Source organism: Benincasa hispida, chromosome 5 (genome assembly GCF_027475165.1).
Source record: "Benincasa hispida cultivar pf3 chromosome 5, pf3_genome.v1.1, whole genome shotgun sequence".
Lineage (NCBI taxonomy): Eukaryota > Viridiplantae > Streptophyta > Magnoliopsida > Cucurbitales > Cucurbitaceae > Benincasa > Benincasa hispida.
In genome coordinates, this window is record NC_143482.1 from 43696124 (window position 1) to 43718244 (window position 22121).

The 22121-nt window shown below is 32.2% G+C and overlaps 1 protein-coding gene across 2 annotated transcripts; it reads right to left on the minus strand.

Annotated features, from left to right (window-relative positions):
- Positions 1-8092: 8092 nt before the first annotated feature.
- On the minus strand, positions 8093-19819 carry LOC150036172 (translesion synthesis protein REV1-like). 2 transcript variants are annotated; one of them, XR_016529565.1, is made up of 24 exons: positions 19555-19819; positions 19084-19228; positions 18684-18799; positions 18512-18588; positions 17549-18189; positions 17121-17264; positions 16813-16945; positions 16625-16713; positions 16439-16489; positions 16157-16360; positions 15521-15640; positions 14586-14678; positions 13698-13757; positions 13524-13610; positions 13310-13393; positions 13103-13175; positions 12754-12822; positions 11791-11889; positions 10912-11199; positions 10739-10794; positions 9872-10449; positions 9601-9661; positions 9179-9272; positions 8093-8635 (listed from the first exon to the last, which is right to left on the minus strand). XR_016529565.1 is itself a non-coding variant. In XM_090313698.1 (24 exons), exons 1-23 carry the CDS (start codon positions 19758-19760, stop codon positions 9231-9233), a joined length of 3516 nt encoding a protein of 1171 aa, XP_090169824.1. In that variant the 5' UTR covers positions 19761-19819; the 3' UTR covers positions 8093-8635; positions 9190-9230. The 2 variants fall into 2 exon arrangements, 1 of the variants encoding a protein (XP_090169824.1); XM_090313698.1 differs by having other exon boundaries at positions 9190-9272.
- Between the last annotated feature and the right edge of the window lie 2302 nt (positions 19820-22121).

Genomic DNA, 22121 nt, shown 5'->3' on the forward strand with positions numbered 1-22121 from the left:
ATAACAAAAATTAATTAATGTTAAGTTTAATTGATCTCTTATATTTACTAAGTAATTATCTACTTTTAGTTTCTATATACAAATTATTGAATTGAGCACAAATATTTAACTTCTAGATATTAATTATCATGCACATCCAAACACGGATATTAATTATCCCAGGCATTTAAAATCGAGACATTCAAATTCCAGATATTTAATATCTATACCCATGAAACATCTATGACCTAAATGACCTCTTACAAAAGTTTAGGAGTTAAGATTGATATAATTATTCATTCAAAATTTTAATTGAGTTTTGAAACATTAAGTTGGCGATAGTATGTAACAATTTAGTTTTTAAACTTCAAGTTGGCAATGATCTAGTCCCCATATGTTCAAATTGTAATAATTTAGTCCTTAAACTTTAATAAGTAGTAATTTAGTCCTATCATAAAAAATCCCTTCAAAAGTAACGATAAATTTTTATCATGGGATGACTTAAGTTTTATAGTTCATGGAAGAAATTGATTTTTGTTCTATTTTTCGGTATACATGTGTAAGAATTTTTTCATCAAATCTTAATAATAACTTTCACAATAAGGATCGCAATCTTTACAAATTTTGAAGCACAGTAACTACACTATTATTTGTTAATGTTGAAAGACTAAGACCTCGTTTGGTAACAATTTCATTTTTAATTTTTTATTTTAAAAATTAAGTTTATTTCTTCCTCATTTCTTACATTAATGATATCTTTTTTAAGTACAATGGTTGAATTATTAACCAAATTCCAACAAAAAAACAAGTTTCTAAAAGTTACTTTAGTTGTCAAAATTTGGCTTATATTTTAAACAATCGGTAAAAAGGAGATTATAGAGAGAAAGAAATTTAGAAGTGAAACTGGTGTCTATAGACTTAATTTTAAAAAAAACAAAAAACAAAATGAAATACTTATCAAATGGGACCTAAATTATTACAAATTGAAAAACGTAAAGACTATATTGTTATCAACTAAGACTAATTTATTACTATTTTATATAATTTCACGAACCAAAAGTGATTTTTTTTTTTTTTTTTAAGAGAATTAGAAGGCGAAAATAAGAAATGAATGGGTTATAAAAAGTTTGGTCACAAATAGGAATTTCCCCTACCAAAACTATCAATTCGGCCTATAAATAGAAAAATTCCTTTCATACAGATTTGAATGGAATTAAATAAAGTTGTGTGATACATACATGTACCACCACCCCACATGAGACAACCAATACTATTCCCTTTGACCAAAATTAAATGATTTGATTTTTCTATTAATGTTTTGAAATAATTATAATATTTACATAAAATTGCACCTTTAGCAATGCTACAATAATGAAGCAATAAATATTCTCAACTTCAGTCCATGGAACTACCCATATGATAATTATATTTATTCCTATTACCTTTTTGGAAAGAGAATACAAAAAAAGTAAACCAACCTATAATTAGATTATGAAGCAAGAAAATCATTGTTAACCTTTACCTAAGTATGAGGCTTTAGTTTGATTAGTGTGTCTATGTCCATATGTGTTCGATATTTATATATTTTGATGTCTTGTTAAATACGTATATAAGATCATCTAAGAAGTACAAACAATTTCATTTAATTGACTAGTGTATCAATGTCCAACACCACGTCACGACACTTGTTGGATACGTATTGAACAAGTGACATGCATAGAACACTTGTAGAGTAGATTAAAAAGATACAAATGACAATAATAATAGCTTTTGAATGTGAAATAATTTAAGCTAAGCTTTTTAAGGATATAAATGAATCAATCCATTTACTTTGAATTTTCTTTTGGAATAAAAATGATTTATATTTTTTAAAAATATACATTTAAATAAGTGTGTTCTTGTTGTGTAGTATCCTATTTTTTCAGAATATGGTGTGTCATTGTGTCTGTATTATGTTGTACCTGTGTCTTGTATTTGTATCTGTGCCTCTAAAAAAATTATTAGCGCAATAGATATGTGTTAGACAGTTGTGTTCGCACGAGGTTTCCAGAGAAACTTGTTTCATGAAGTTAAACTTAAGTTTGTGTTGGTGTAGATGTTGATTTGATGCGCTGTGGTTCGATCTCTAACACTTAATCCTCTAATTCTCTCTCAGCTAAATGTGCGGCTTAACTTGAAGAAACGAAACGCGTGATGTTCTTGAAGTCAAAGTCTTGAAAGAGTCTTTTCATGTCTTTAGAAGTCTAAGAGTCTTCTGGTTGTTGGTGAATTCTCTTGGGCTCTCTGATGTGTAGAATTGCCTCCCCAACAAATGAAGAGAGTTCCTCTTCTCTAATAGGCTTCATGGGCTTGGGCTTAGTTAGCCCATGGGCTTAGGCTTAGTTGGTCCATAGACCTAACTCTAGGCCCAATTGGTTGGACTTGGACCTACTATGGTTTTTGGGCTAAATTAAGCCTATTTTTTAGCTCAATTGGACTTTAACTCAAATAGTTATATCAAATTGAGCCAAGTTGATCTTATCTGATTCAACGGTCATGATGAAAACACGTGACATCATTGAAATTTGTCTTCAACTGCAATTGGGGACACATGTCAACTTCTAATTGGTCTTGAATTGAATATTTTGGAATTTTGTCATTAATTTAATGAATGACGTGGCGATTCATGATCGGTTCGAAATTTCTCCTTCAACAAGTTGTCTCGAGTTAATGTAAATTTAACATTTGTATTTTACACTTGATACATATGCTAAATAGACACAATCATATAAGACCAAGAAAGAAAAATTAAGATCTAACGATGAATATATGTTTGAGCAAGCAGTTAGGTCATTTGCCCAATTATAACTAGTCAAATAGTTACATGACGAAGTGGTATATCCTTTTGTGTATGAGTGTGATCCAAACCATATATATGAAACATCACAATCTAATGGTGGAGATATGTTAAACAAACAATCATGTCCTTTGTCTCATATCAACTATTTAGATCAAAGTGGTGTATTCTTTTCGCATGTATGGTGGGTGTGACTTAAACCATAGATATGGAATATCACAACCTAACATGAACATATGTTTAACCAAACAATCAAATTAGTTACCGTTTAAAATTTCATAAATTTTTATTTGATAAATAATTTTTTGGTCTCTAGATTTTGAATATAATTTCTATTTGGTTTATAGGTTTCAAAATTTTATACATTTTTAAGTTTGAGTTTAGTTTCAATTTAGAGTCCCTAGATTTCAAAATGTTACAATTTCACCTTTGAGATTTGAGTTATGTTTCAATTTGGTCTCTGGTGTCAAGATTTACTTTAATATTTAATATTCACATTCAGTCATTAACATTAATGCATATTAATTAATTTAAAATAATTATAAAGTGAAATTTTAAATTTTATTTTGGTAATGATGAAAAATAGTGAAACTTAATTAATTATAATTCTTTCAATTTTCTAAAATTAATAGACATTAACACTAAAAATGGGAAATAAATATTTAGTGAAAAACCAAAGTTAATAGTGTATATCAGCTTAAAACTTAGGGACTAAATTGAAACAAAACTCAAATCTCACAGGTAAAATTGTAATATTTTGAAATCAAAAGATTAAATTGAAACCAAACTCAAAACTTAAGGACTAAATATATAACATTTTGAAACCTAGAGTCAATAAGCAATTGGGGAAAATTCTTATAATGCTTTGGTGCTTATGGACCCAAGGAATGCAATCAAGTTCAATCAAGAGTTTGTCTTGACGTTAAAGTTATCTTCCATGCCGTGGAATCCTCTTTAGCCATTTTCGATGCAAGATCCTCATATGAATCTCCTTAGTATTTTACAATCATGGACAAGTCTATAAAGTGCAACTGGTATGCTCCTAAGGAAGGTTGTTGGAAGCTTAATGTGGATGCGACTCGGTCAAATTCTCTTAGGAGAGGAGGTTTGAGTTGCATCCTAAGAGACTCACTTGACTGACCTCATTCGGGAGGATGTAAGCTATTCTATCACAATTGGTGTGTGAAGATGCTGAAGACGAATACATTTGGAAGTCTTGAAGGAGTTGGATATATCGAAAGTGACAGGGCCAGAATCCTCCCGTCGAAGTTGTGAATCTTTTAAACCTTGAGAATTGAAGATGCTGAAGTCACAGGACAAGCAGGTTTAGAGCCTCTTTAATAGAAAAAATGTATTAGTTTTTTTTTCTAACAGTTACAACTATTCAAATCAAAAAATGTAAAAGACTATTTCATTAATTGTAATCTTTTAAAACTCTTTTTATGTACTAAAATAAAATTATAAATTTCACATCCATCAAAAGTACTGTGGTCTAATTTAAATCAAGGTGTCATTTTTGTGTCATTATTCTAAATTTTTAAAATATGAGGTGTCACCATGTTGATATCATTTATCACATCTATATCCATGCTTTTTGTGGTGTTAATAGGACAATAGATACCACATTAAATTAGACTTCAAAATTCAAGAACTGCCAGAAAAGACAATGGATAGCCCAAAAGACAACCTTCTCATTTACAGAAATTTTTGCTGCAGATTAATCAAAATGACAGATCAACTACTCATACAGACATTGACTATGAATATGCCATTCAGAGTTTATATTTAAGGAAACTAATTAAAACAATTTCTTCTATCCTCAGCGAATAATTTGGCTAACATTGTTTAGACCTATTACACTAATCATCTAACGTTTATGTCCCGTCTGATAACATTTCTATTTTTTTGCTTTCTGTTTTATATTTCTTGTTTTCTAACAACTTTTGTTCTTATTTTTTTAAAAAAAGAAACAAAGACAAAAAATTGTTTGATAGTTTTTTTTTATTTCTACTTTATTTTTTTCCTTTATTACTTTTTAAATGTAAATTAAATAAAACTCAAGTCATTTTCTTTAAATGATGTCGACTAAAATCTAACTCGGTTATATTGCTTTGTAAATGTCATGGTTAAAAATATTAAATTGAAGTTAAATATCGTGATTCAAACTCGTAAATGAAGTGTGTTAAAGTATTGTACAATTAAATTTATTAACAATTATCACCCTATTTTCAATTTGATTCAAAACCCACGAGATTAAGGATGTGCTTGGAATAGATTTTCAAGTGTTTAATTTAAAAATAAGTTATTTTAGAAGAAATTTGAGTGTTTGACAATTACTCGAATTAACTTTTCAGGTGTATTTTGATTAGGTTTGATAAAAAATATTTAAATAAAAATGAGTTTTTTGAAAAGTACTTTTTTCTTAAATCCATCCAAACGAGCCCTAAATAGAATCCGTGTAAATTTGAATGAAAGCAACTAATATAAAGTTCAATGGAAAATCGATGATTAAATGAATAAGGGCCCGTTTGGATTGGCTTAAGAAAAAAATATTTTTTTTTTCCAAAAAACTCATTTTTATTTAAACACTTTTGATAAAAATTGATAAAAATACACTTGAAAACTTGGTTGTCAAATACAGCAATTTCTTTTAAAATGACTTGTTTTTTAAAATTAAACATTTGAAAATATATTGCAAACACACCTTAAATTGCATTATCAAGACAATGCAGGGTCAGGGACCAGGGTAATTACTCAAGTGATTTTACAAGAGCTGTAGTCCATTGCTAGCATGCCACAATTCAGGTCATTTAAGAGTAGGATAATATTTGAAGTGATTTTGACACAGTTAAAATTACTGTTTCAAAATCACTTCTGAAGTTGGGCATGAAATAGAATTAATTTTAAAAAATCTAAAATCATTTCAAATTGATTTTGAAAGAATTAATTGATAAGAAATTTTTCTTGAGATTGACTAAAATTAAAATTAGTCTACAACTAGATTGAATGAGATATATGTTTTCTATCTTCTTCGATATTCTTATGTATTTTTCTACCCAACATATCAATTATGCATATAGACATCAACAATAAAACAAATGAAAAAATAAATTAATAAAAATAGATATTTATTATAATTATTGAGTTAAATAATACCCTTTTCAGTAATTTGATAATTCATAAATCATTTTGAAACCAAACATAATAATTTAAAATTACTTTTAAATTTATGAAAATCACTTTTAAGAATTTGAAACTAGGTATAAATATAATTAAATAAAAATTAATTTCACAAGATCAACCCAAGTCTCCTTTTTAAAATTTTTTTTTTTTAAAAAATGTTACTACAACCCATAACTCAAAATTTCGATTGAAATCTCGAAATTTGATTGAAATTTTGAGCCTTTTCGATAGAAAATTTCGATTTCTCAAAATTTCAAAATTTCCATCGAAATTCTAATTTTTTCTTGCTAGCAATAAACTATGCTACCTCAAGAGAAGTGCAAGGGAAGCTTTTTCTCTTTTACCATATAAAATTCTTATTTTCAAGAAACCACATATTTTCATTTAAATATTTATATTGAATTTTTACATCATTTCACCTCAAACTTGAATACATAAGAGTTCTCTAATATTCCTCTCATTTTCTCTCAAACTTTATCTACAGGTAGAGTTTTCTTTTTCTTTTGCTTTTCCATTATGTTGTATTATGTTTAATGTTATATTTTTCTATTCTTATTATGTTATGTTAGTTTAATGCTATGATTTTTTATTTCTGTATCCACTTCATTTTATAATAAACAATTTACAATTATTTTATATGGAAATATTTCTTGTCCTTTAATTCTAAAGTTAATTTACAATATTTGATATTATTAATATTATTTTTTATTTTTTTAAATTTCTACTCTCACATAGGTATTTATATAGATATTTTACAACATACATCTAAATGTTATCTTATCTTACAGAAATGATGATTAAAAATGATCAATTATAGTCGAATTCAGCCACAATCAAAATTTCATTAACTAATTATAACAATTTTCATCAATTTCTATAAAATTCTCCAAAATTTCTATCGACATCGATACTTTCATAAAATCGAGATATCGATGAAATGACCTCGATATTTCCATCAATATCGATATTTCAAACTTTGCTTCAACCATTGCCAACCTGAAACAAAATATAATAGCACCATCAAATTATAAACCACAGGAATAATATGGACAAAAACGTATGAATTATGATAACACTTTAACAATACCATCTATTATTGAGTTTCTCAGCACGAGGTGCAGTTCTTTTGTAAATTGGTCTACTATATGGAAGAATTAACAATAGTCTCTAGGTGCAAAATAATTACATCCCGTCCTTCTAAAAGCTGCAGTTTCTAAGATACAGTTATAATTAGTACTAATAGTTTTTGGAGAGAAATGTCCTCTAGAAGGGAAGCCTCAACCACATGATTACCAAAAAAAAAAAAAAGGAAAAAACTTTTCCAATGGGAATTGAGGGACGATGAACCATAATTGCAGAAGCAACAATAATTTTTACACCAAGATAAAGCCATTGATACTATTAAGTATTTTCTATCACTGGAAGTCTGAATTGTTCCTTTAAGTCCAATTTGACCATTGGAAAGTCTCTAGTGAGGTTGCTCCTTGGAACTTCTACTTTCGCCTCTTTGATTTTTGAAGGGATGACGACAAGGCAGAACCGAAAGAATCAGCCAGAAACTCTCCTCGTATAGCAATAGACCAGCCAGAGGAAGACAAAGATGGAAGCGAAAGGGCAACTGATGAAAGGATGATGTGTTTTTACATGAAGAGCACCAGCTGAGAGAGAGAGAGAGACCCAAAGATTTCTGAATTGTAATTTGTCTTAAGTGTTGCTGACGCATAAGTGGCTAAGTTCCAAATAAAGATCTCAACTTCCTTGGACACTTTCCCCTCCAAATCTCCAAATAAGTTGATGTTATGTATTTTGGGCCATAGAAGCAAGGTCTGGAGTTATAGAATGGTTGTGAAAGTTCCATTTAATTCCTTTTTCAAAACCTAAAGGTTCTCCCGAGTGGATAAATACCTGGCTGATGGGAGGCGTGACAACGACGCCAATGCTATGATTTCTTCTTCCATTCGGTTCCTCCTTAAGCCTAAATACCAGCAAGAAGAATTATTGCAAGCTTCTCGGATGGATGCTTCTCTTTTTTATTGAACAGAGAATACAGTAAAGGAATAGACGGCATAAAGGTGGGCCGTGTCGATCCAAGAGTCCAACCAAAAGGTGCATGGGTCTATTTCCAATTTTGCAAGGGTATCCATCGTAGTCTCAATACTTCATAATGGATTTCCAAGGAAATTTTGTAAAGTGATTCGTTTTTGTGGAAATGATATTACAAGAATTCGAAGAGGACCTTCTGCTCCTGTCCTGATACCATGGTAAATCACCACTCAACCCAAAAACTTAAGTTTGTGAGTTATGGTAAATTTAACTATATCAATACTTAATAGCTGTGCAACCGGACTTGTGTTTGAAGGGGGAGGTACTATATTTGACAGCAATAACTCTTCTCCAAGGTGGCCCTTTATAGCTTGGAAGTGCCAAATCCACTTTGCTAGAAGGGCTTGATTCTTGTGCTTTAATCCACAATGCCCAGACCACCTTCTTCAATAGGGAGTTTAACCTCTTTTCATTAAGTGAGATGGAAACCGCCTGTCTTTACTGCCATGCCAAAGGAAATTTCAGACGGATGCTTTTCTTATCTTATACCGCGCTTGATAGAGTGGTGGCACTTCCAATTTGTGAACATTTAACCTGTGTTTCGTACAATTGAAAGAAACAGTCAGACTTCAATCAAATCAAGTCATACAATTATTTGAGTACATTGACTCAAAAAACAAGAGTTCTCGAAGATCAATTTTATTGGGGAGAGAGAAATTTAGTCTTCAAATAAAGACAAATCATGTGCTTCTTACAGAACCCTATTTTACATTGTTGTAAATAGCAAGCCCAGCGATGCACATTTTCACATTTTATCAACAATTATATAAAGACTAAAATATGTGTAGAGGTCAATTTCATAAATAAACAAAACTATAATACGAGAATCATTGGTGCTACAAGCTAGAGGATAAAACTCCCCCTTCTCTCCTCCCAACAAAATTCTGTTCCTAAACAGTTGCAAAATCATGATAAAGACACTCAAGGATTTAGTCTCTAGATGCTTCAATTTGAAGTATATTATTAACGATAGGCAATATTTGTTTAAAGTTTGTCAAATGATGATCACGTTGTAAAATATCATCTCAGTGGAGTGAGAGTATTATGAAATTATTTGAATTGTTAAAGGCCTCTTACTCTGCACATACATTTCCATCTCAACGCCACTGGTCAAGAAAAAACTAAGGGTCTACACCTTCAAACTTCCGCCGTAGATTTCATTAACTGCCCCCTGATGATTTGAAATTCAATGAGAATGTGTATAAAGAAAAATAAAAAATTAAACATCTTTGATAAAGAAATAAAGATGTCATAGCTACAAATTTCAGCCTGTTAAATTATATGTATCTTCAATACAGAAACAGAAAATCCACCTCCAACATCTTAAAAGAAAAGGAAAGGTCCAACGGGGCAATTCTATCAAAGGAATTGTATGTACAATTTGTGGGAGAAATCACAGGATACCAGAAAATTAAGAAGGTGCACTAATGAAAAGAAAACACCATTGATTGAAAACTAAAACGTTTAAATTATCTGAATTAGCAATTTAAGGCAATAACCTGAAGGTAAGGATCAATAGTGTTGAAGACTTCCAAAAACAGCTGGGACTTCATTGCTAACCTGATACAAAAATGAAGGATAACAAAATGAAGCCTACAACTAATGTAATTCTAATATTAGATCAGCATGGTCATACATAAATTTCAGAAAAGTAAGAAAGGTGGATGATAAATATCGTAAAACCAGATAGCAAGGCAAGACCACTTGAAAGAGGGGCACAATATTTCATGCCTGCATCACCTGGTCATCTCAACCAATATACAAAATTACCTCTTAAGCAGACGAAAACAAACATAGGTCTCCTCAATGTCCAGCTCTATCTTCAACTTGAAGTACTGCTTAAGAAGTTCACACAAACCATCGATAGCGCCATCCCAACTATCAGAATCTGCAGCTGAATGATGCCAAGATTGAGATAAAATCCTTAGCAAAATCCCATATAGATTTCCTGGTGACCCTGATTCTATATACATCTCTGCAAGAAGCTTTAATATCAAACAATTGCTGGCTTTAAATTTATCAATCCATAGAGGTGGGTTCCCAAACCAAAGATCATTCTCCATAAAAGAATCGACTAAGCCAGATGTATTGTCAATAGCACCGCCTGATTCCTGATGATTTTTTACTGAATGTTCCAAAGAAAGCTCTTTTCCCCTGTGTGCTGGGAGTTGCTTAAGTATATCAGCCCTCAGTGATTCAGGTAACTCTTGCAATACGGATGGATCTACTTGACTTAGAGATGAAGGTAGTAAATCAATTATATGAGATCCAGAGGTGGGAAGAGGAGTCACCAAATTGCACAATCCTTCCCCAGAAATTTGTGCAGGTGGTGAACGACCAACAATATGCTGTGTCACATAGGACCAAAAACACCAAAGAGCACATAAATACATGAGTGAATCGAAGACTGGTGAGCTAGAAAAATAAAATGCGGCTGTACTCTTCAGCAATTATAAATACATCAAGGGCATGCCTCTCTTCACAGTAGATTGTGCATTCAGATTAAAAAAAAAAAAAAAAAGAGTGAAGCTACAAACACAAAGGTAAGTGTAATCAACTTATACTGTAATTATTAGATCTGTTGGGATGGAATACCAAAAATATGAGATATATTCCAAAGTCTCCATTAAATAATACCTTATTTTCCGACTGTATTTTGTTTCCTTGGATATCCGATAAAGTAAGTCCATCACCTTCATTTATTTGACAGCAGAAAGGGAGAAAAAGATATATTATCATCTTTGTTGGTTACAGAAACCGGACAACAAAGATTATTTTAAAATTAGCATCACTATCCAGATAAATTTTACCTCCTGATCCTTGAGATGGAACCCTTTTAGAAGAGGAGGAAAATTCATTTTTGTCTCTGCTTTTAGCTAGAAGATCAATTAGTTTCCCACCATAGATTTCATTTAACTCGGAAAAGAGTTCAGGAGGTAGGCTTCTTATAACTCCAATATCCAGATTGCACAGAGGTGGAGCTGAAACCGGGTTCAAAGCTTCACGATGGAGCTGGTGATTCTCCATCTGAATCAGATGGCTAATAGGATCAGCAGATAACTGATCTGAAGTTCCAGCGTCACTCTGTTTCTCATTATCTATTAAGATTATTACAAACAGAGTAAGAATGATGATTCACCTTCAAACCAAGAATAAACACATGAGAACTAAGATACTCAGATTATATTCATACACGAGTGTATATCCATACATGAAACCCTATGGGGACACTTCCAGAGCAGGTAAGATGACATATTAGAAAAGCAAGGAACAATAATTGCTAATGGTGAAATTTACATAAGAACTAAGAACTGAGATTAGAAATAACATGCAAGTATGGAAATACCGATGCCTCACAACAAGATTTCTATCATCATCCATAGGGTTTGAACTGCTCACAATGTAAGCATATACAAATCTAATGACTAGAAGAGCTACGTCAACCACCTTCTCTCTCATCAAATCAGATAGTATTACCATCACCATAATATCAATACCTCACAGGAGGGGGAAAAAAACAGAGAGAAAAATACAGCTGTTGAGCTAGCATGATGTCCTTTCTTTTTTTTCTTATTGTTACAGCTTAAAATCCTAATAGTCACAATAAATAAGAAAGAATCAATTCAATGGAAAAGAACAGCAGTACATCAATTATAAAAGGAAAGAGACGAAATAGAGAACTCCCATACCTATATTAGCCCTTTCCTTTAATAAAGGACCAGTACTATTTTCTACATTTGTAGTTGCAGATGAACTAAGCCACGAGTCCAAAGAATTTCTTTTCATCCCTTCAGAAGAAAACACACACACATGAAACCAACTATACCACAAAAAACATGCCAAAAAGTAAGAGACCAAAAATAATCCACCTATTATTTAATTAATAGTTGATTACTTCTCTTTTAAATATAAAATGAATACTTCTTTTTCAGATTTGAGTTTGATTGAATATTAGATTCTAGGATGATATATAGTTAGATATCAAGCCCCTCACTACCTACCTAGATATTACAGCTTCGTGAAGGAGTGTTGGAATGAAGATGTTAAAATGGATCACAGGTTAAAGATATAACAAATGGATGTGTAGAGAACTTTCCTATATTACTTGGCATATTTTTCAGTATATTCTCATTCAGCAAGTAACCAATATTCGATAAAATTTCAAATTCAATTGTCTAGTCTCTAGAGCATCGTTTATTCAAACAAAGCAGCCAAGCATTATCCTCTGCTGTACATTTCAATAGGGCCTTGCCCAACAAGAAATAGTTGATGATGAACTCCCTAGATTGAATTCCTTGGATTGCGTAAACAATGTTCCCCCAAAAATTTCAGAAAGGTCTTCTCAGTTACTATAGTTACACATCCCTTACAGATCTCAATAATGTTAACGAGGGAAGTGACATGATCTTGTTTCTCAATTTGAAGGATTATTGTTCCTTTTCCTCACAAATCCAACGTCGACCATTGAGGGATCACACCCCAAAAGCACCCTCTTTTTCAATATTCCTTGCTGAAACAGTATTTGATTAGCCAACTGAAATTGTTTTCATAAATTGAGGCCCCCTCAAGTTCTCTTCATTATGCTTACATATTTTCATTTCCACAGAAGCAAAATTAATAGTGCCTGAAAATCATAATACAGACAAACTTACCTTGCTTAGAGATATCCACATTTTGAAGCTTCGAAACTTGTAAACCAATACCACGAATTTCTTTGACATCTACATGCACCAAAAAGGACATCATAGAAATTCTTAGAGAAAAGAATATGTATCAAACTCAATTCAAAAAGATGCCTTTTAGTCCAGTAAGAAAGGAAAACTACAATGTATGTACAATATATGGGGAAAGAAACCAGCGGTGTGATTTTTCTCTTATGCTGATTCAGTGTTACAAACGTTGATGAGACAATATAAAGTATCAATAACATGTGGTTCAGGATGGCAAACAGGAATGTTACCATCAACTGAAAAATCATAATTATGCCTAGTTTAGGATTACCTATGACAAAAACCCCAAAAAGCTGCTTTACAATCCTTTGAAGAATTTCCAGGTCATCTGTGGCAACAGGAACCTAGTACAATAAAAAAACTTACAAATTTAGATGTCAAAGATTACATAAATAATAAATAAGAATTCTACAATTTCACAAACATGGTTAGAACTATTAAAAAAGGGAAATGGGATCCATTTGTCAGACAACTATACCGTCAATGAATGGCTCAGGTTTTCACAATCTCCACAACCCATATACTTTGTAGGTTCATCAGCATCTTTTCTTCGTTTTTTTATCTAAATAAATACAACACAAAAAGAATGCTAACAGCACTTCTACATAAATCAAGAAGGAAAAATCCCATTCATATCTTGAAGGAACAAAACTCAACAATGTTTGTCACTGTATAAAAGAAAGAGAACGTACCTTGAGGGTAAAGGTACGTCCCTGCACTCCACATCCATGCAGCCGTAATGAAACCTCCTTACAAAGGTTCAAGAGAAAGCATTGACACTGTAATAGTTAAAATATTAGTTCTTAATTCACTCATATATTTTTTCATCTTAAATGGGTAAACGTGCAACCCTTTATGTTACCCACATCTTTGAAGTCCTTGAACCTAACACCCCAGTTCACTTCAGCTCCTATGGATTTGCTTTCCTAAATCATAAGCAGGGTAAACATGAGAAATAGAAAATTATGAGAAAATGTAAGAAAATCAAGATAACAAAACTAGGTCACTGTTGCAAAGCAAATATTATTTGGAAAATATACAGAGTAGTACCACTCTACTCCATCCACCGTTTTCCTTTTCATCTTTAATTTTGTTGATCACAGAGATATTGGGGAGGGCCACCCTTGTATTATATCCCTGCGTCACCCATACTAATTTCCAAAGAGGATTTGCCAGAAAGATGACTCTCATAACAAGGGTTTCAAATTATTGTATTTACATGAAAATCTTGAACCCAAACCCCTGAAGAGAATCCCAAACTCCCCAACGCAGTAGTCCATCAACATATGAGACGAAATAGTGCATCTTTTATCATGATTCAACTCAAAAGGACTTCTTTAAAATTTTCAATAGTTCCAAAGGAAGTACCATTTATAGGCACAAATAGAAGCCTTAAACTATAATAGTTATATTACTCCAAAAGACTAATAAAATCCTATTTACACAGACATATAATAATGCCTCTATCATTCTATAATGCAGATCAAAAGGATAAGTTTGCTTTGTCTACTCTTAATTCTCAACAAGTGAAACATTAAGGTAGTTATCACGTCTTGCTCACAGAGAACAGTGAAGATTTTGAGTGGTTGTAGTACATCCATTACTCTTACTGGATAATCTAATGCAGTAATATATTTAGTATTGTATTTTAACATAAGAGTTCAGAAACAAAACAAGAAAAAATTGTAATTCAATTAAGCAAAACATGTAAAAGTTAATGAAAAAGTATATGGTTTATTATCTCTTTGCCAAACCTGAACCAACCCAACTGCACGATTGTCCACCCCCCGACTATAATTCCATAACATCTCCCCTGTTTTTAATCCAAAGTCTTTCTGAAGAGAATCCTGGACACGTCAAGAGTAAATTAAGCAATCATTCCAGATAACTTAGTTTGATAATAACAAACTCAGCAAAATAACTTAGTCATAGCACAGCCACAAACAAACTCTCTATTATGTATATGGACAAAGGCAACCCTACATCAATATCCACTCACCAGCAGATCCTTTACAGAGCCACTACTGAGGACTTACAGCCAATCATGCAATAAAATAGAAAAAAGTTCCAAAAGAAAATAATAATGATGATAACATACAAACAAATGTTGTGCAATACTAAATCAATTATCAACTTCGTATCAAATATTTTCAAAATCATTATATTACATTAAAGAAATTACCAAATTTTATTATAATTTTCATTAATACAATGAAGCAAGTATCATATTCCAAGTCCACTCCTCTCTAAAGCCTACTACTTATGCTGATAGGGATCAACTACAAATCTTATCATGAGATGACCCTATCCTCTTTGTCACACCAACCTCTCTTGGTTGCATCCTTAACCATTCTCTCCTCCAATAAAGATATATTCAACCTCTCTTCAACAATCTTTCTATCAGAATAGAGTGTTCGTATGATATTTATTCAAAGCCTACTATTTCTATTGATGTAGCTGTTTTCTAGGAAACATTACTTTTTTTTTTTTTAATCTTTTGCCTTGTCTCTTGAGTCTTGACAACTTACTTGTATGACACATTTTCAAGGGTTTTGAAGAGAAAAAAAAAAAAAATCATATTGAAAATTGCAACTCAAAAAAACAATAATAAATATGTCTCAATTTCTTGACATTAATGTAAACCTATGGTGACCAAACAAACAAGCCATAGAGAGAACTACAGAGCCACCTTGGATATCATACGCAGCTGACCACAAGTCAAAACACTTCTTTTCTTCAACTTCTCCTCTAAGGCATGCCCTATTCCAGGAAGATCCTTAATGGGAAGTGGATCTAAATAATCATCAACCTACAAAAATGAAATGGAATACAAGAACAACTTATACACATTCTACTTGACAGTAAATGGAAGTATTTACTTGAATAATATACAAAGAAATTTCTTTGTTTTGTTAATCTTTTATTTCCTTTTTCTGCTCCTTTTGGGAGCTTCTTTTTTCAATTTTGTTCTTTGTTGAGTTTCAATCTTCGTTTGTTTGCATCACATTTAGTTTTTTCACCCCTTTCAAAGTGTATATTGTTAAATATCAAGTCTCATTATATTTTTTCAATTTTTCAATGAAAAATTTTGTCTCTGGTTAAAAAGAATATGTCTAAAATAATTCTTCCATGTAAAGTTGAAAGGACAATCCCTCTTACCTTCAAGAGTACACATAAAAATAGTGAAGTGATTTATAAGACAAAATACATGATTAAACATTCAAGACATCAAAATGGAGTAATCTAACGAGAATTGAAACACAATGTTGTAACGCTGGGTGATTTGACCAACTAAAGGTTCAGTGGAAGAATTTCTAGAACCTACCTTCTCTGAAGGAATGTAACACTGACCATCAGGTTTTGCAGTTCTGGTGGCAAGGCGAGCCATTAGCATATTAGTAGCTATTCCAGCACTTGCAGTACATCCTGTTGTATCAAAAATTTCTTTTCTTATTTTTGAAGCCAAGACCTCAGGATCTACCCTGTTCGTGCCCGAGATATCCAAAAATGCTTCATCACAACTTACGGCCTGCATTTGACACAAGTAGTGACATTAATGAAGCAAATCACATTGAATTGCCTACAAGAAATGCTGTCTGAAACAGACCTGCACTTTCTCACAATGCTTATGCAATATGTCATAGAACTGATCAGCTACCTGCATATTTCCCAAGATGTCAGATGCCATCAAAACATCTTTTGTACATGGAAGATACTAGAAGTAGAATATGATTTTTATCTTCCATAAGCAAACTGATTGCCAAATGACAACCCAGGGATAGCCACCACTTACCTCCTCATAGGACTTGAAGTCATATGGAAAAATAACAAGATGAGGACAAAGAGCCTTTGCATCCCTAACAAACATTCCCGCTCTGACTCCTTGATAGATATGGCCAAAGAGAGAAGAATCAATCGATACTCTAGAAAAGCCTTGGATTTGAATTATAGATTACATAAATAAAGAACTAGAAGACCAACCATAACCTCGAGCTGGGTAGTTTGCAGAGGAAATTTCTGCAGTTCCTTTAGGATTATCTGAGTGGCATACAGCTACCGGCCTATCCTTAAATTCCGGAATATTTCGAATAACCACCGAGACAAAGAAACAGTCCTGAGGCAGCAGCATACTGGTATTACTATACTTCAAAATGAATTAACGAATATATAATGATGAATAAAAAATAACTCCCGAGTTCTACAAAGTAAAAAGTAACCATCTAAAAAGAATAGTGACGACAAAAGCCAACATGCAGATATTTGAAGGACGAATATTGCTCAAACATTACCATGTCAACATGGATAATAGTGGCAGACTGATAATGGGAAGAACCATTCATATGAGAAATCACAGAACTGGACCCATTAGCTGATCGTGGAAAACGCTTATAATAACGATTTCTCCAAGTTCCAATGAAATGCAGCCTTGACTTCTGTAGATTGAAGAAAATAAATTTAGTCTATGAAATGGCAAAAAGTGAAAAGTTACCATCATGCTGTAATAAAATAGTAAAAGTACTATAAACAAGGACCTAGAGTTTTTCTAGAACATCTGATTTTTCACTAAGACGCCTGATAGGACCTAGTTCTGCAGCCCTCTATTATAAGTTATAAATGTTAAGATTTAGAAGACGTGGACGAAAGTAAAGTAGTTAAGACAAATGTCATCAATCAAAACACTCAGTGTAGGAAAAAACTCTTGAATAACCTAAAATACCTTGAAATAATTTTCAACAAAATCTGGATTTCCAAGAGTTGAATGCTGCAGCTTGGAAGACCCAGCCACCATAGAACTTGATGATCCATCACTATGATCATTATTGGTACTACCATTGTGAGTTGATGCAGACAAACCATGCAAACTAGATGTATTTTCTTCACTGCTCTGACCCACATCAACAACTCCTGGTTCTTCATCTGCATAATTACATTTTTCATAGCTTGGCCATTTCTGTACTTCTACATCAGCATCCTTTCGAGGACACATCTCAAAACTTTCACAAACTTGTGGTTTATATTCAATAGATGCATCTACATCGGATATATTTGTATCCTTTAGTTTGGTAGCCTCTAAATCATCACTTGACTTCTCATTCAGTTCAGCATCTGCATTATCTTGAAGGTTCATTTCAGAGTCAGAATGCATTTCTGCTCTATATTCTATCTGTTCAGTCACTTCAGATGAAGTGGTATCCTCTAAATTTACAGCCACCGGGGACAGTGAATCCTCTGTTCCATATTTCTTTTCAGTAGTCATGCAAATTTTGGGTTTCTCCAGCGTTGGACCTTTTTTCATAGAAAAGAATTCTGATAATCTTGGTTGATTACTTACAAGCTGATCAAGTTGGTAAGGAACCCCTAGAAAAAGAAAAATGAGTACAATATCAGCTGCCAGGGTCAAAATTTTGTCTGCATTTCTCTTTGAGACCTTTTAATTTATTGGGACAAAGTTATACAGCAAAATGTGATCCATATCACCTATCAGGTGCAAAAGTTAATTTGCATCTCTCTTCGATACCCTTTTTTGTGTGGGGGGGGTGGGGACAAAGGAAATAGCTTGATGTTGTTTAAGCGCTGACAACAACCTGGAATTAAATAGTTCCTAATGCCTGAAGCAATTATCCACTAATTAAATTTACATATCTAAACATAAAACTATAAAAGCAATGCATTAACTTACAGCTTAATAGCTTATTACAAGCAACAGAATCCAAGATCCATGTGGGTTTCACAACTGGGAGTCCACCGCTGAAGGACCTGAAAAATAACCAACAAAAGAGTTTATCTTAATTCTTCACCAAAAACAAAACTACTGCGAGTTTTTAACAATGAAGATAAATTTTGAACCAAACCTGAGATTCTTTATTTTACTGTCCGGTAAATTACTGCAAATTATATGAGAAACACTACGTCTTGAAAAATAATTCTCAAATCTTCCACCATACTTCAACATATAACCCCGCAATTCCTGAATTTAACTTGTAATCAGTAAGGCAGTAAAAATTGCCCACAAAACACTCTACAATATTGTCATTCTAATTAAAAATAATAATAGATATGGACAAGCCTAAAAAGGTGATAATTTGTAAAGTCTCCAGTTTTTCTCAATATCTTTCACCTCGAAGGAAAGAGAAACTGCTAAAATTGCTCAAAAGCTGAAAGAATAAGTGTAAAATTGTAAATTCCTACTCATACTTTTCAGTAGTTTTACTTTACATTCACGGCTCAACTCAAAATTATTAAATAGACTACCTGACTGGAAGGAATCGTGAAACCGTCAACAAAGATAGACACGCCCTGAAATATTTGATTTCCTGAGTTCGCACCACTATGTGAAGCACTTGAAGCATCAACATTAAACTGATTATGCAGTTTCCTGGTCTTTTCTACCATGTAACTGCGTCCAGAGCAAAGTATTTGAGGGAGAAAAAGATGATAAATACACTATATAAGTTAGAATCACATCACACCGAAAATCCTCAACAGCAATTAAGAAGCTAAAGTAATTCAATTATAAAGCGAGCAGCTAGTCCTTTGATAACTTTAAGCCCCTCCAAGACCAAAATTCACTTAAATTCATGTAGAACATTCGTTAAAAGAAATATGGTGGTTCAACTAACCAAATTTTCTTCCAAAGAGCAAAGGTGAAATTCAAATTACCGCCATATACCAATCTAACAAATAGAACATGTGAAAACGAAGAGGGAAAAACAAACAAAAAACCTTCCGAAATCTGAAAACGGGGAATTGCGAGAGAAGCGAGAGGCTGAAATGGAATTGGCTCCCCATGCGACGCCTAGGGTTTTCTGGTTGATCCGTTTCTTCTTGTTGCCACCGCTACTGGAAGGGTTCGACGGAGATGAATTGTCGATAATTCGCTTGGATCTGTGGCTGGAGGAATTAGCCGAGCGAGAAGAATCAGAATTCATCTTTCCTGTAGAAGAGAAGATTGTCGAGGAAGGAAGTGTAATGTTAAGGCTATGTAGCATTTAAAATGAGGCGGCAAATGAATGTCGATATATTTATATTTTATAACGCGTGGAAAAGCAATAGATATAATTGGAAAAGTGACTTTTTTATTCAGAAAATTTCACAAAATACCCAAAAACCAAAAACTTTTCTACCATTAACCTTTTGTCATACGAAATTCAAAAATTACCTCCAATTTTAAAAATCCTTCGGACCAAAGTCTTCCATCTTCTTCCTTCAACCATTCAATGTGTATTCAATATAACACCAACATTCCACCAAAGCATTTATTCTCAACTAATATTCTACCAATAGCATTTAATAATATTGGTATTAACAGAATAGAAGGTCATTCTTAGTATTTGAACTCCCCCCGCAATTCTCCCATTGTTCTCTCAACTCTCTCAGAGTTTCAGTCCAAAATTTGCGTTGATCGCTTTCATCGTCAGATTCAGAAACAGAGACAATGTAAGTGATATTCTACAATATTTATTGTCCCAGATGGCTTTTAGCATTAAATGAACGATCGTATAGTAATATATACACAATCGTTCATTACAATACAAGTATCGTTTAGCATTACTAGACGATCGTATACTAAGTTATAAACAACTGTGTAATAATTTATAAACGATCATGTAGTCATTTATAAACAATCGTGTAGTAATTTATAAACGACATGTAGTAATTTATAAACGACCGTGTAGTAATTTGTAAATGATCGTGTACTAATTTATAAATGATTGTATACTTAGTATTGTATATGTGATCGTATATAAATTTATGAATGATCGTTTATATAGTATTGCACGATCGTTTATAAATATTGTACGGTCTTTTATAAATTACTACATGATCGTTTATAACTTAGTATATGATCGTTTATAACTTAATACACTATTGTGTGTATATACATAAACGGTCGGTCATAAATTACAATATTTGTTTAAGATTTACTTATCCCATTGTAGATTAATGACGCTACTTTGCATCTTTGTACGATTTGTGGGGATTGGGATGAGTCCAGAAGGAATTATGTTGGATGTCATATGAAAGGTCTGAAAGTCAGAGATAATATAATTGTCAGTGAATTAGTGATTATGATGCACCAACGACTGAATATCGATCTGGATATGTTTGATATACACATCAAATACACCAACGACTTGAACTTTATGTGGAGACATAAGAGTGGATCAGATTCGAGTAAATAGTCAAATGATCTATAATATATGAATAAGGTTGGGTACCTTATTCTGGTAACACTATTGGATGCGGCCCGCTTTGTAGTTGTTACAAGGAGTTGTAAAGTGCTACAGACGAAGTGATCCTAATTCGTACATGTGATGACATGAGAAGTAGGGGCATCCTGTGCAATGAGTTTGCACAAAATCGGATCATGAAATAAGTCACTATTTCTTCATAACGTTGTTTACTATTTAAGGGAATTAGTAATTATATGTGATATAATTACACGTTTAATTTGGAATTAAATGGAATTGGAGAATCAATTAATATTTAAATATGATCTAAATATTAAATTCATGAATAGGGATTCATGGTGGTGGAACTGGTATTAAATTAATTTAATATTTTTATATTAAAGTAATTAAAGTTAATTTAATATTTGATATTAAATTAATTAAAATTAATTGAATTATTTAATTAATTATGAATTATTAATTTTATTAAAAAATAATTTTGAATTAATGTTGTTAAATTAATAAAGAATTTCAATTTTAATTATGAATTAAAAACTGAAATCAAGTTTTTTTATTTTTGAAATTGAATTTCAAATTTAAAAAGAAAATGAGAAATAGGAAAATCCTAAATGTGGGATTTCCCCACTAAAGAAGCAAGTTCCTTAGTCATGTTTACACTTCCAAATCCATCTCAAATTGTTAGTAGGTGCTGACTTGTATAGAGGCAATATGATTGCATGATTATCCTATACAAGAACATAATTCATTTCGATGAAAACAAACATGCAAAAAACTCGCGATTGGGCTGAGAAATCTAAATGTTGAAGAAGGGTCTTCAATAGTGAAAAACCAATGACCATCTCCGTTGTTTCCCTCAATTCAAGCTTATTTTGAGTCTCATAACTCAATCTAAAGCATCTAGAAGATAGTAAGAAAGGCCTTATGGTGGTTCATGAATAGAAATGAAGGAGATTGTAGCTGAATCAAACTTAAAGAAGAAGATCTTCAAAGGTATGTTTGAAACCCACTTTATATTTTATGAGCATGCTGAATTTAAAGTTAAAATTAATGAATTAGAATGCTTAATGATCATGTTTTCTTCAGTTGCATGTTACCTAA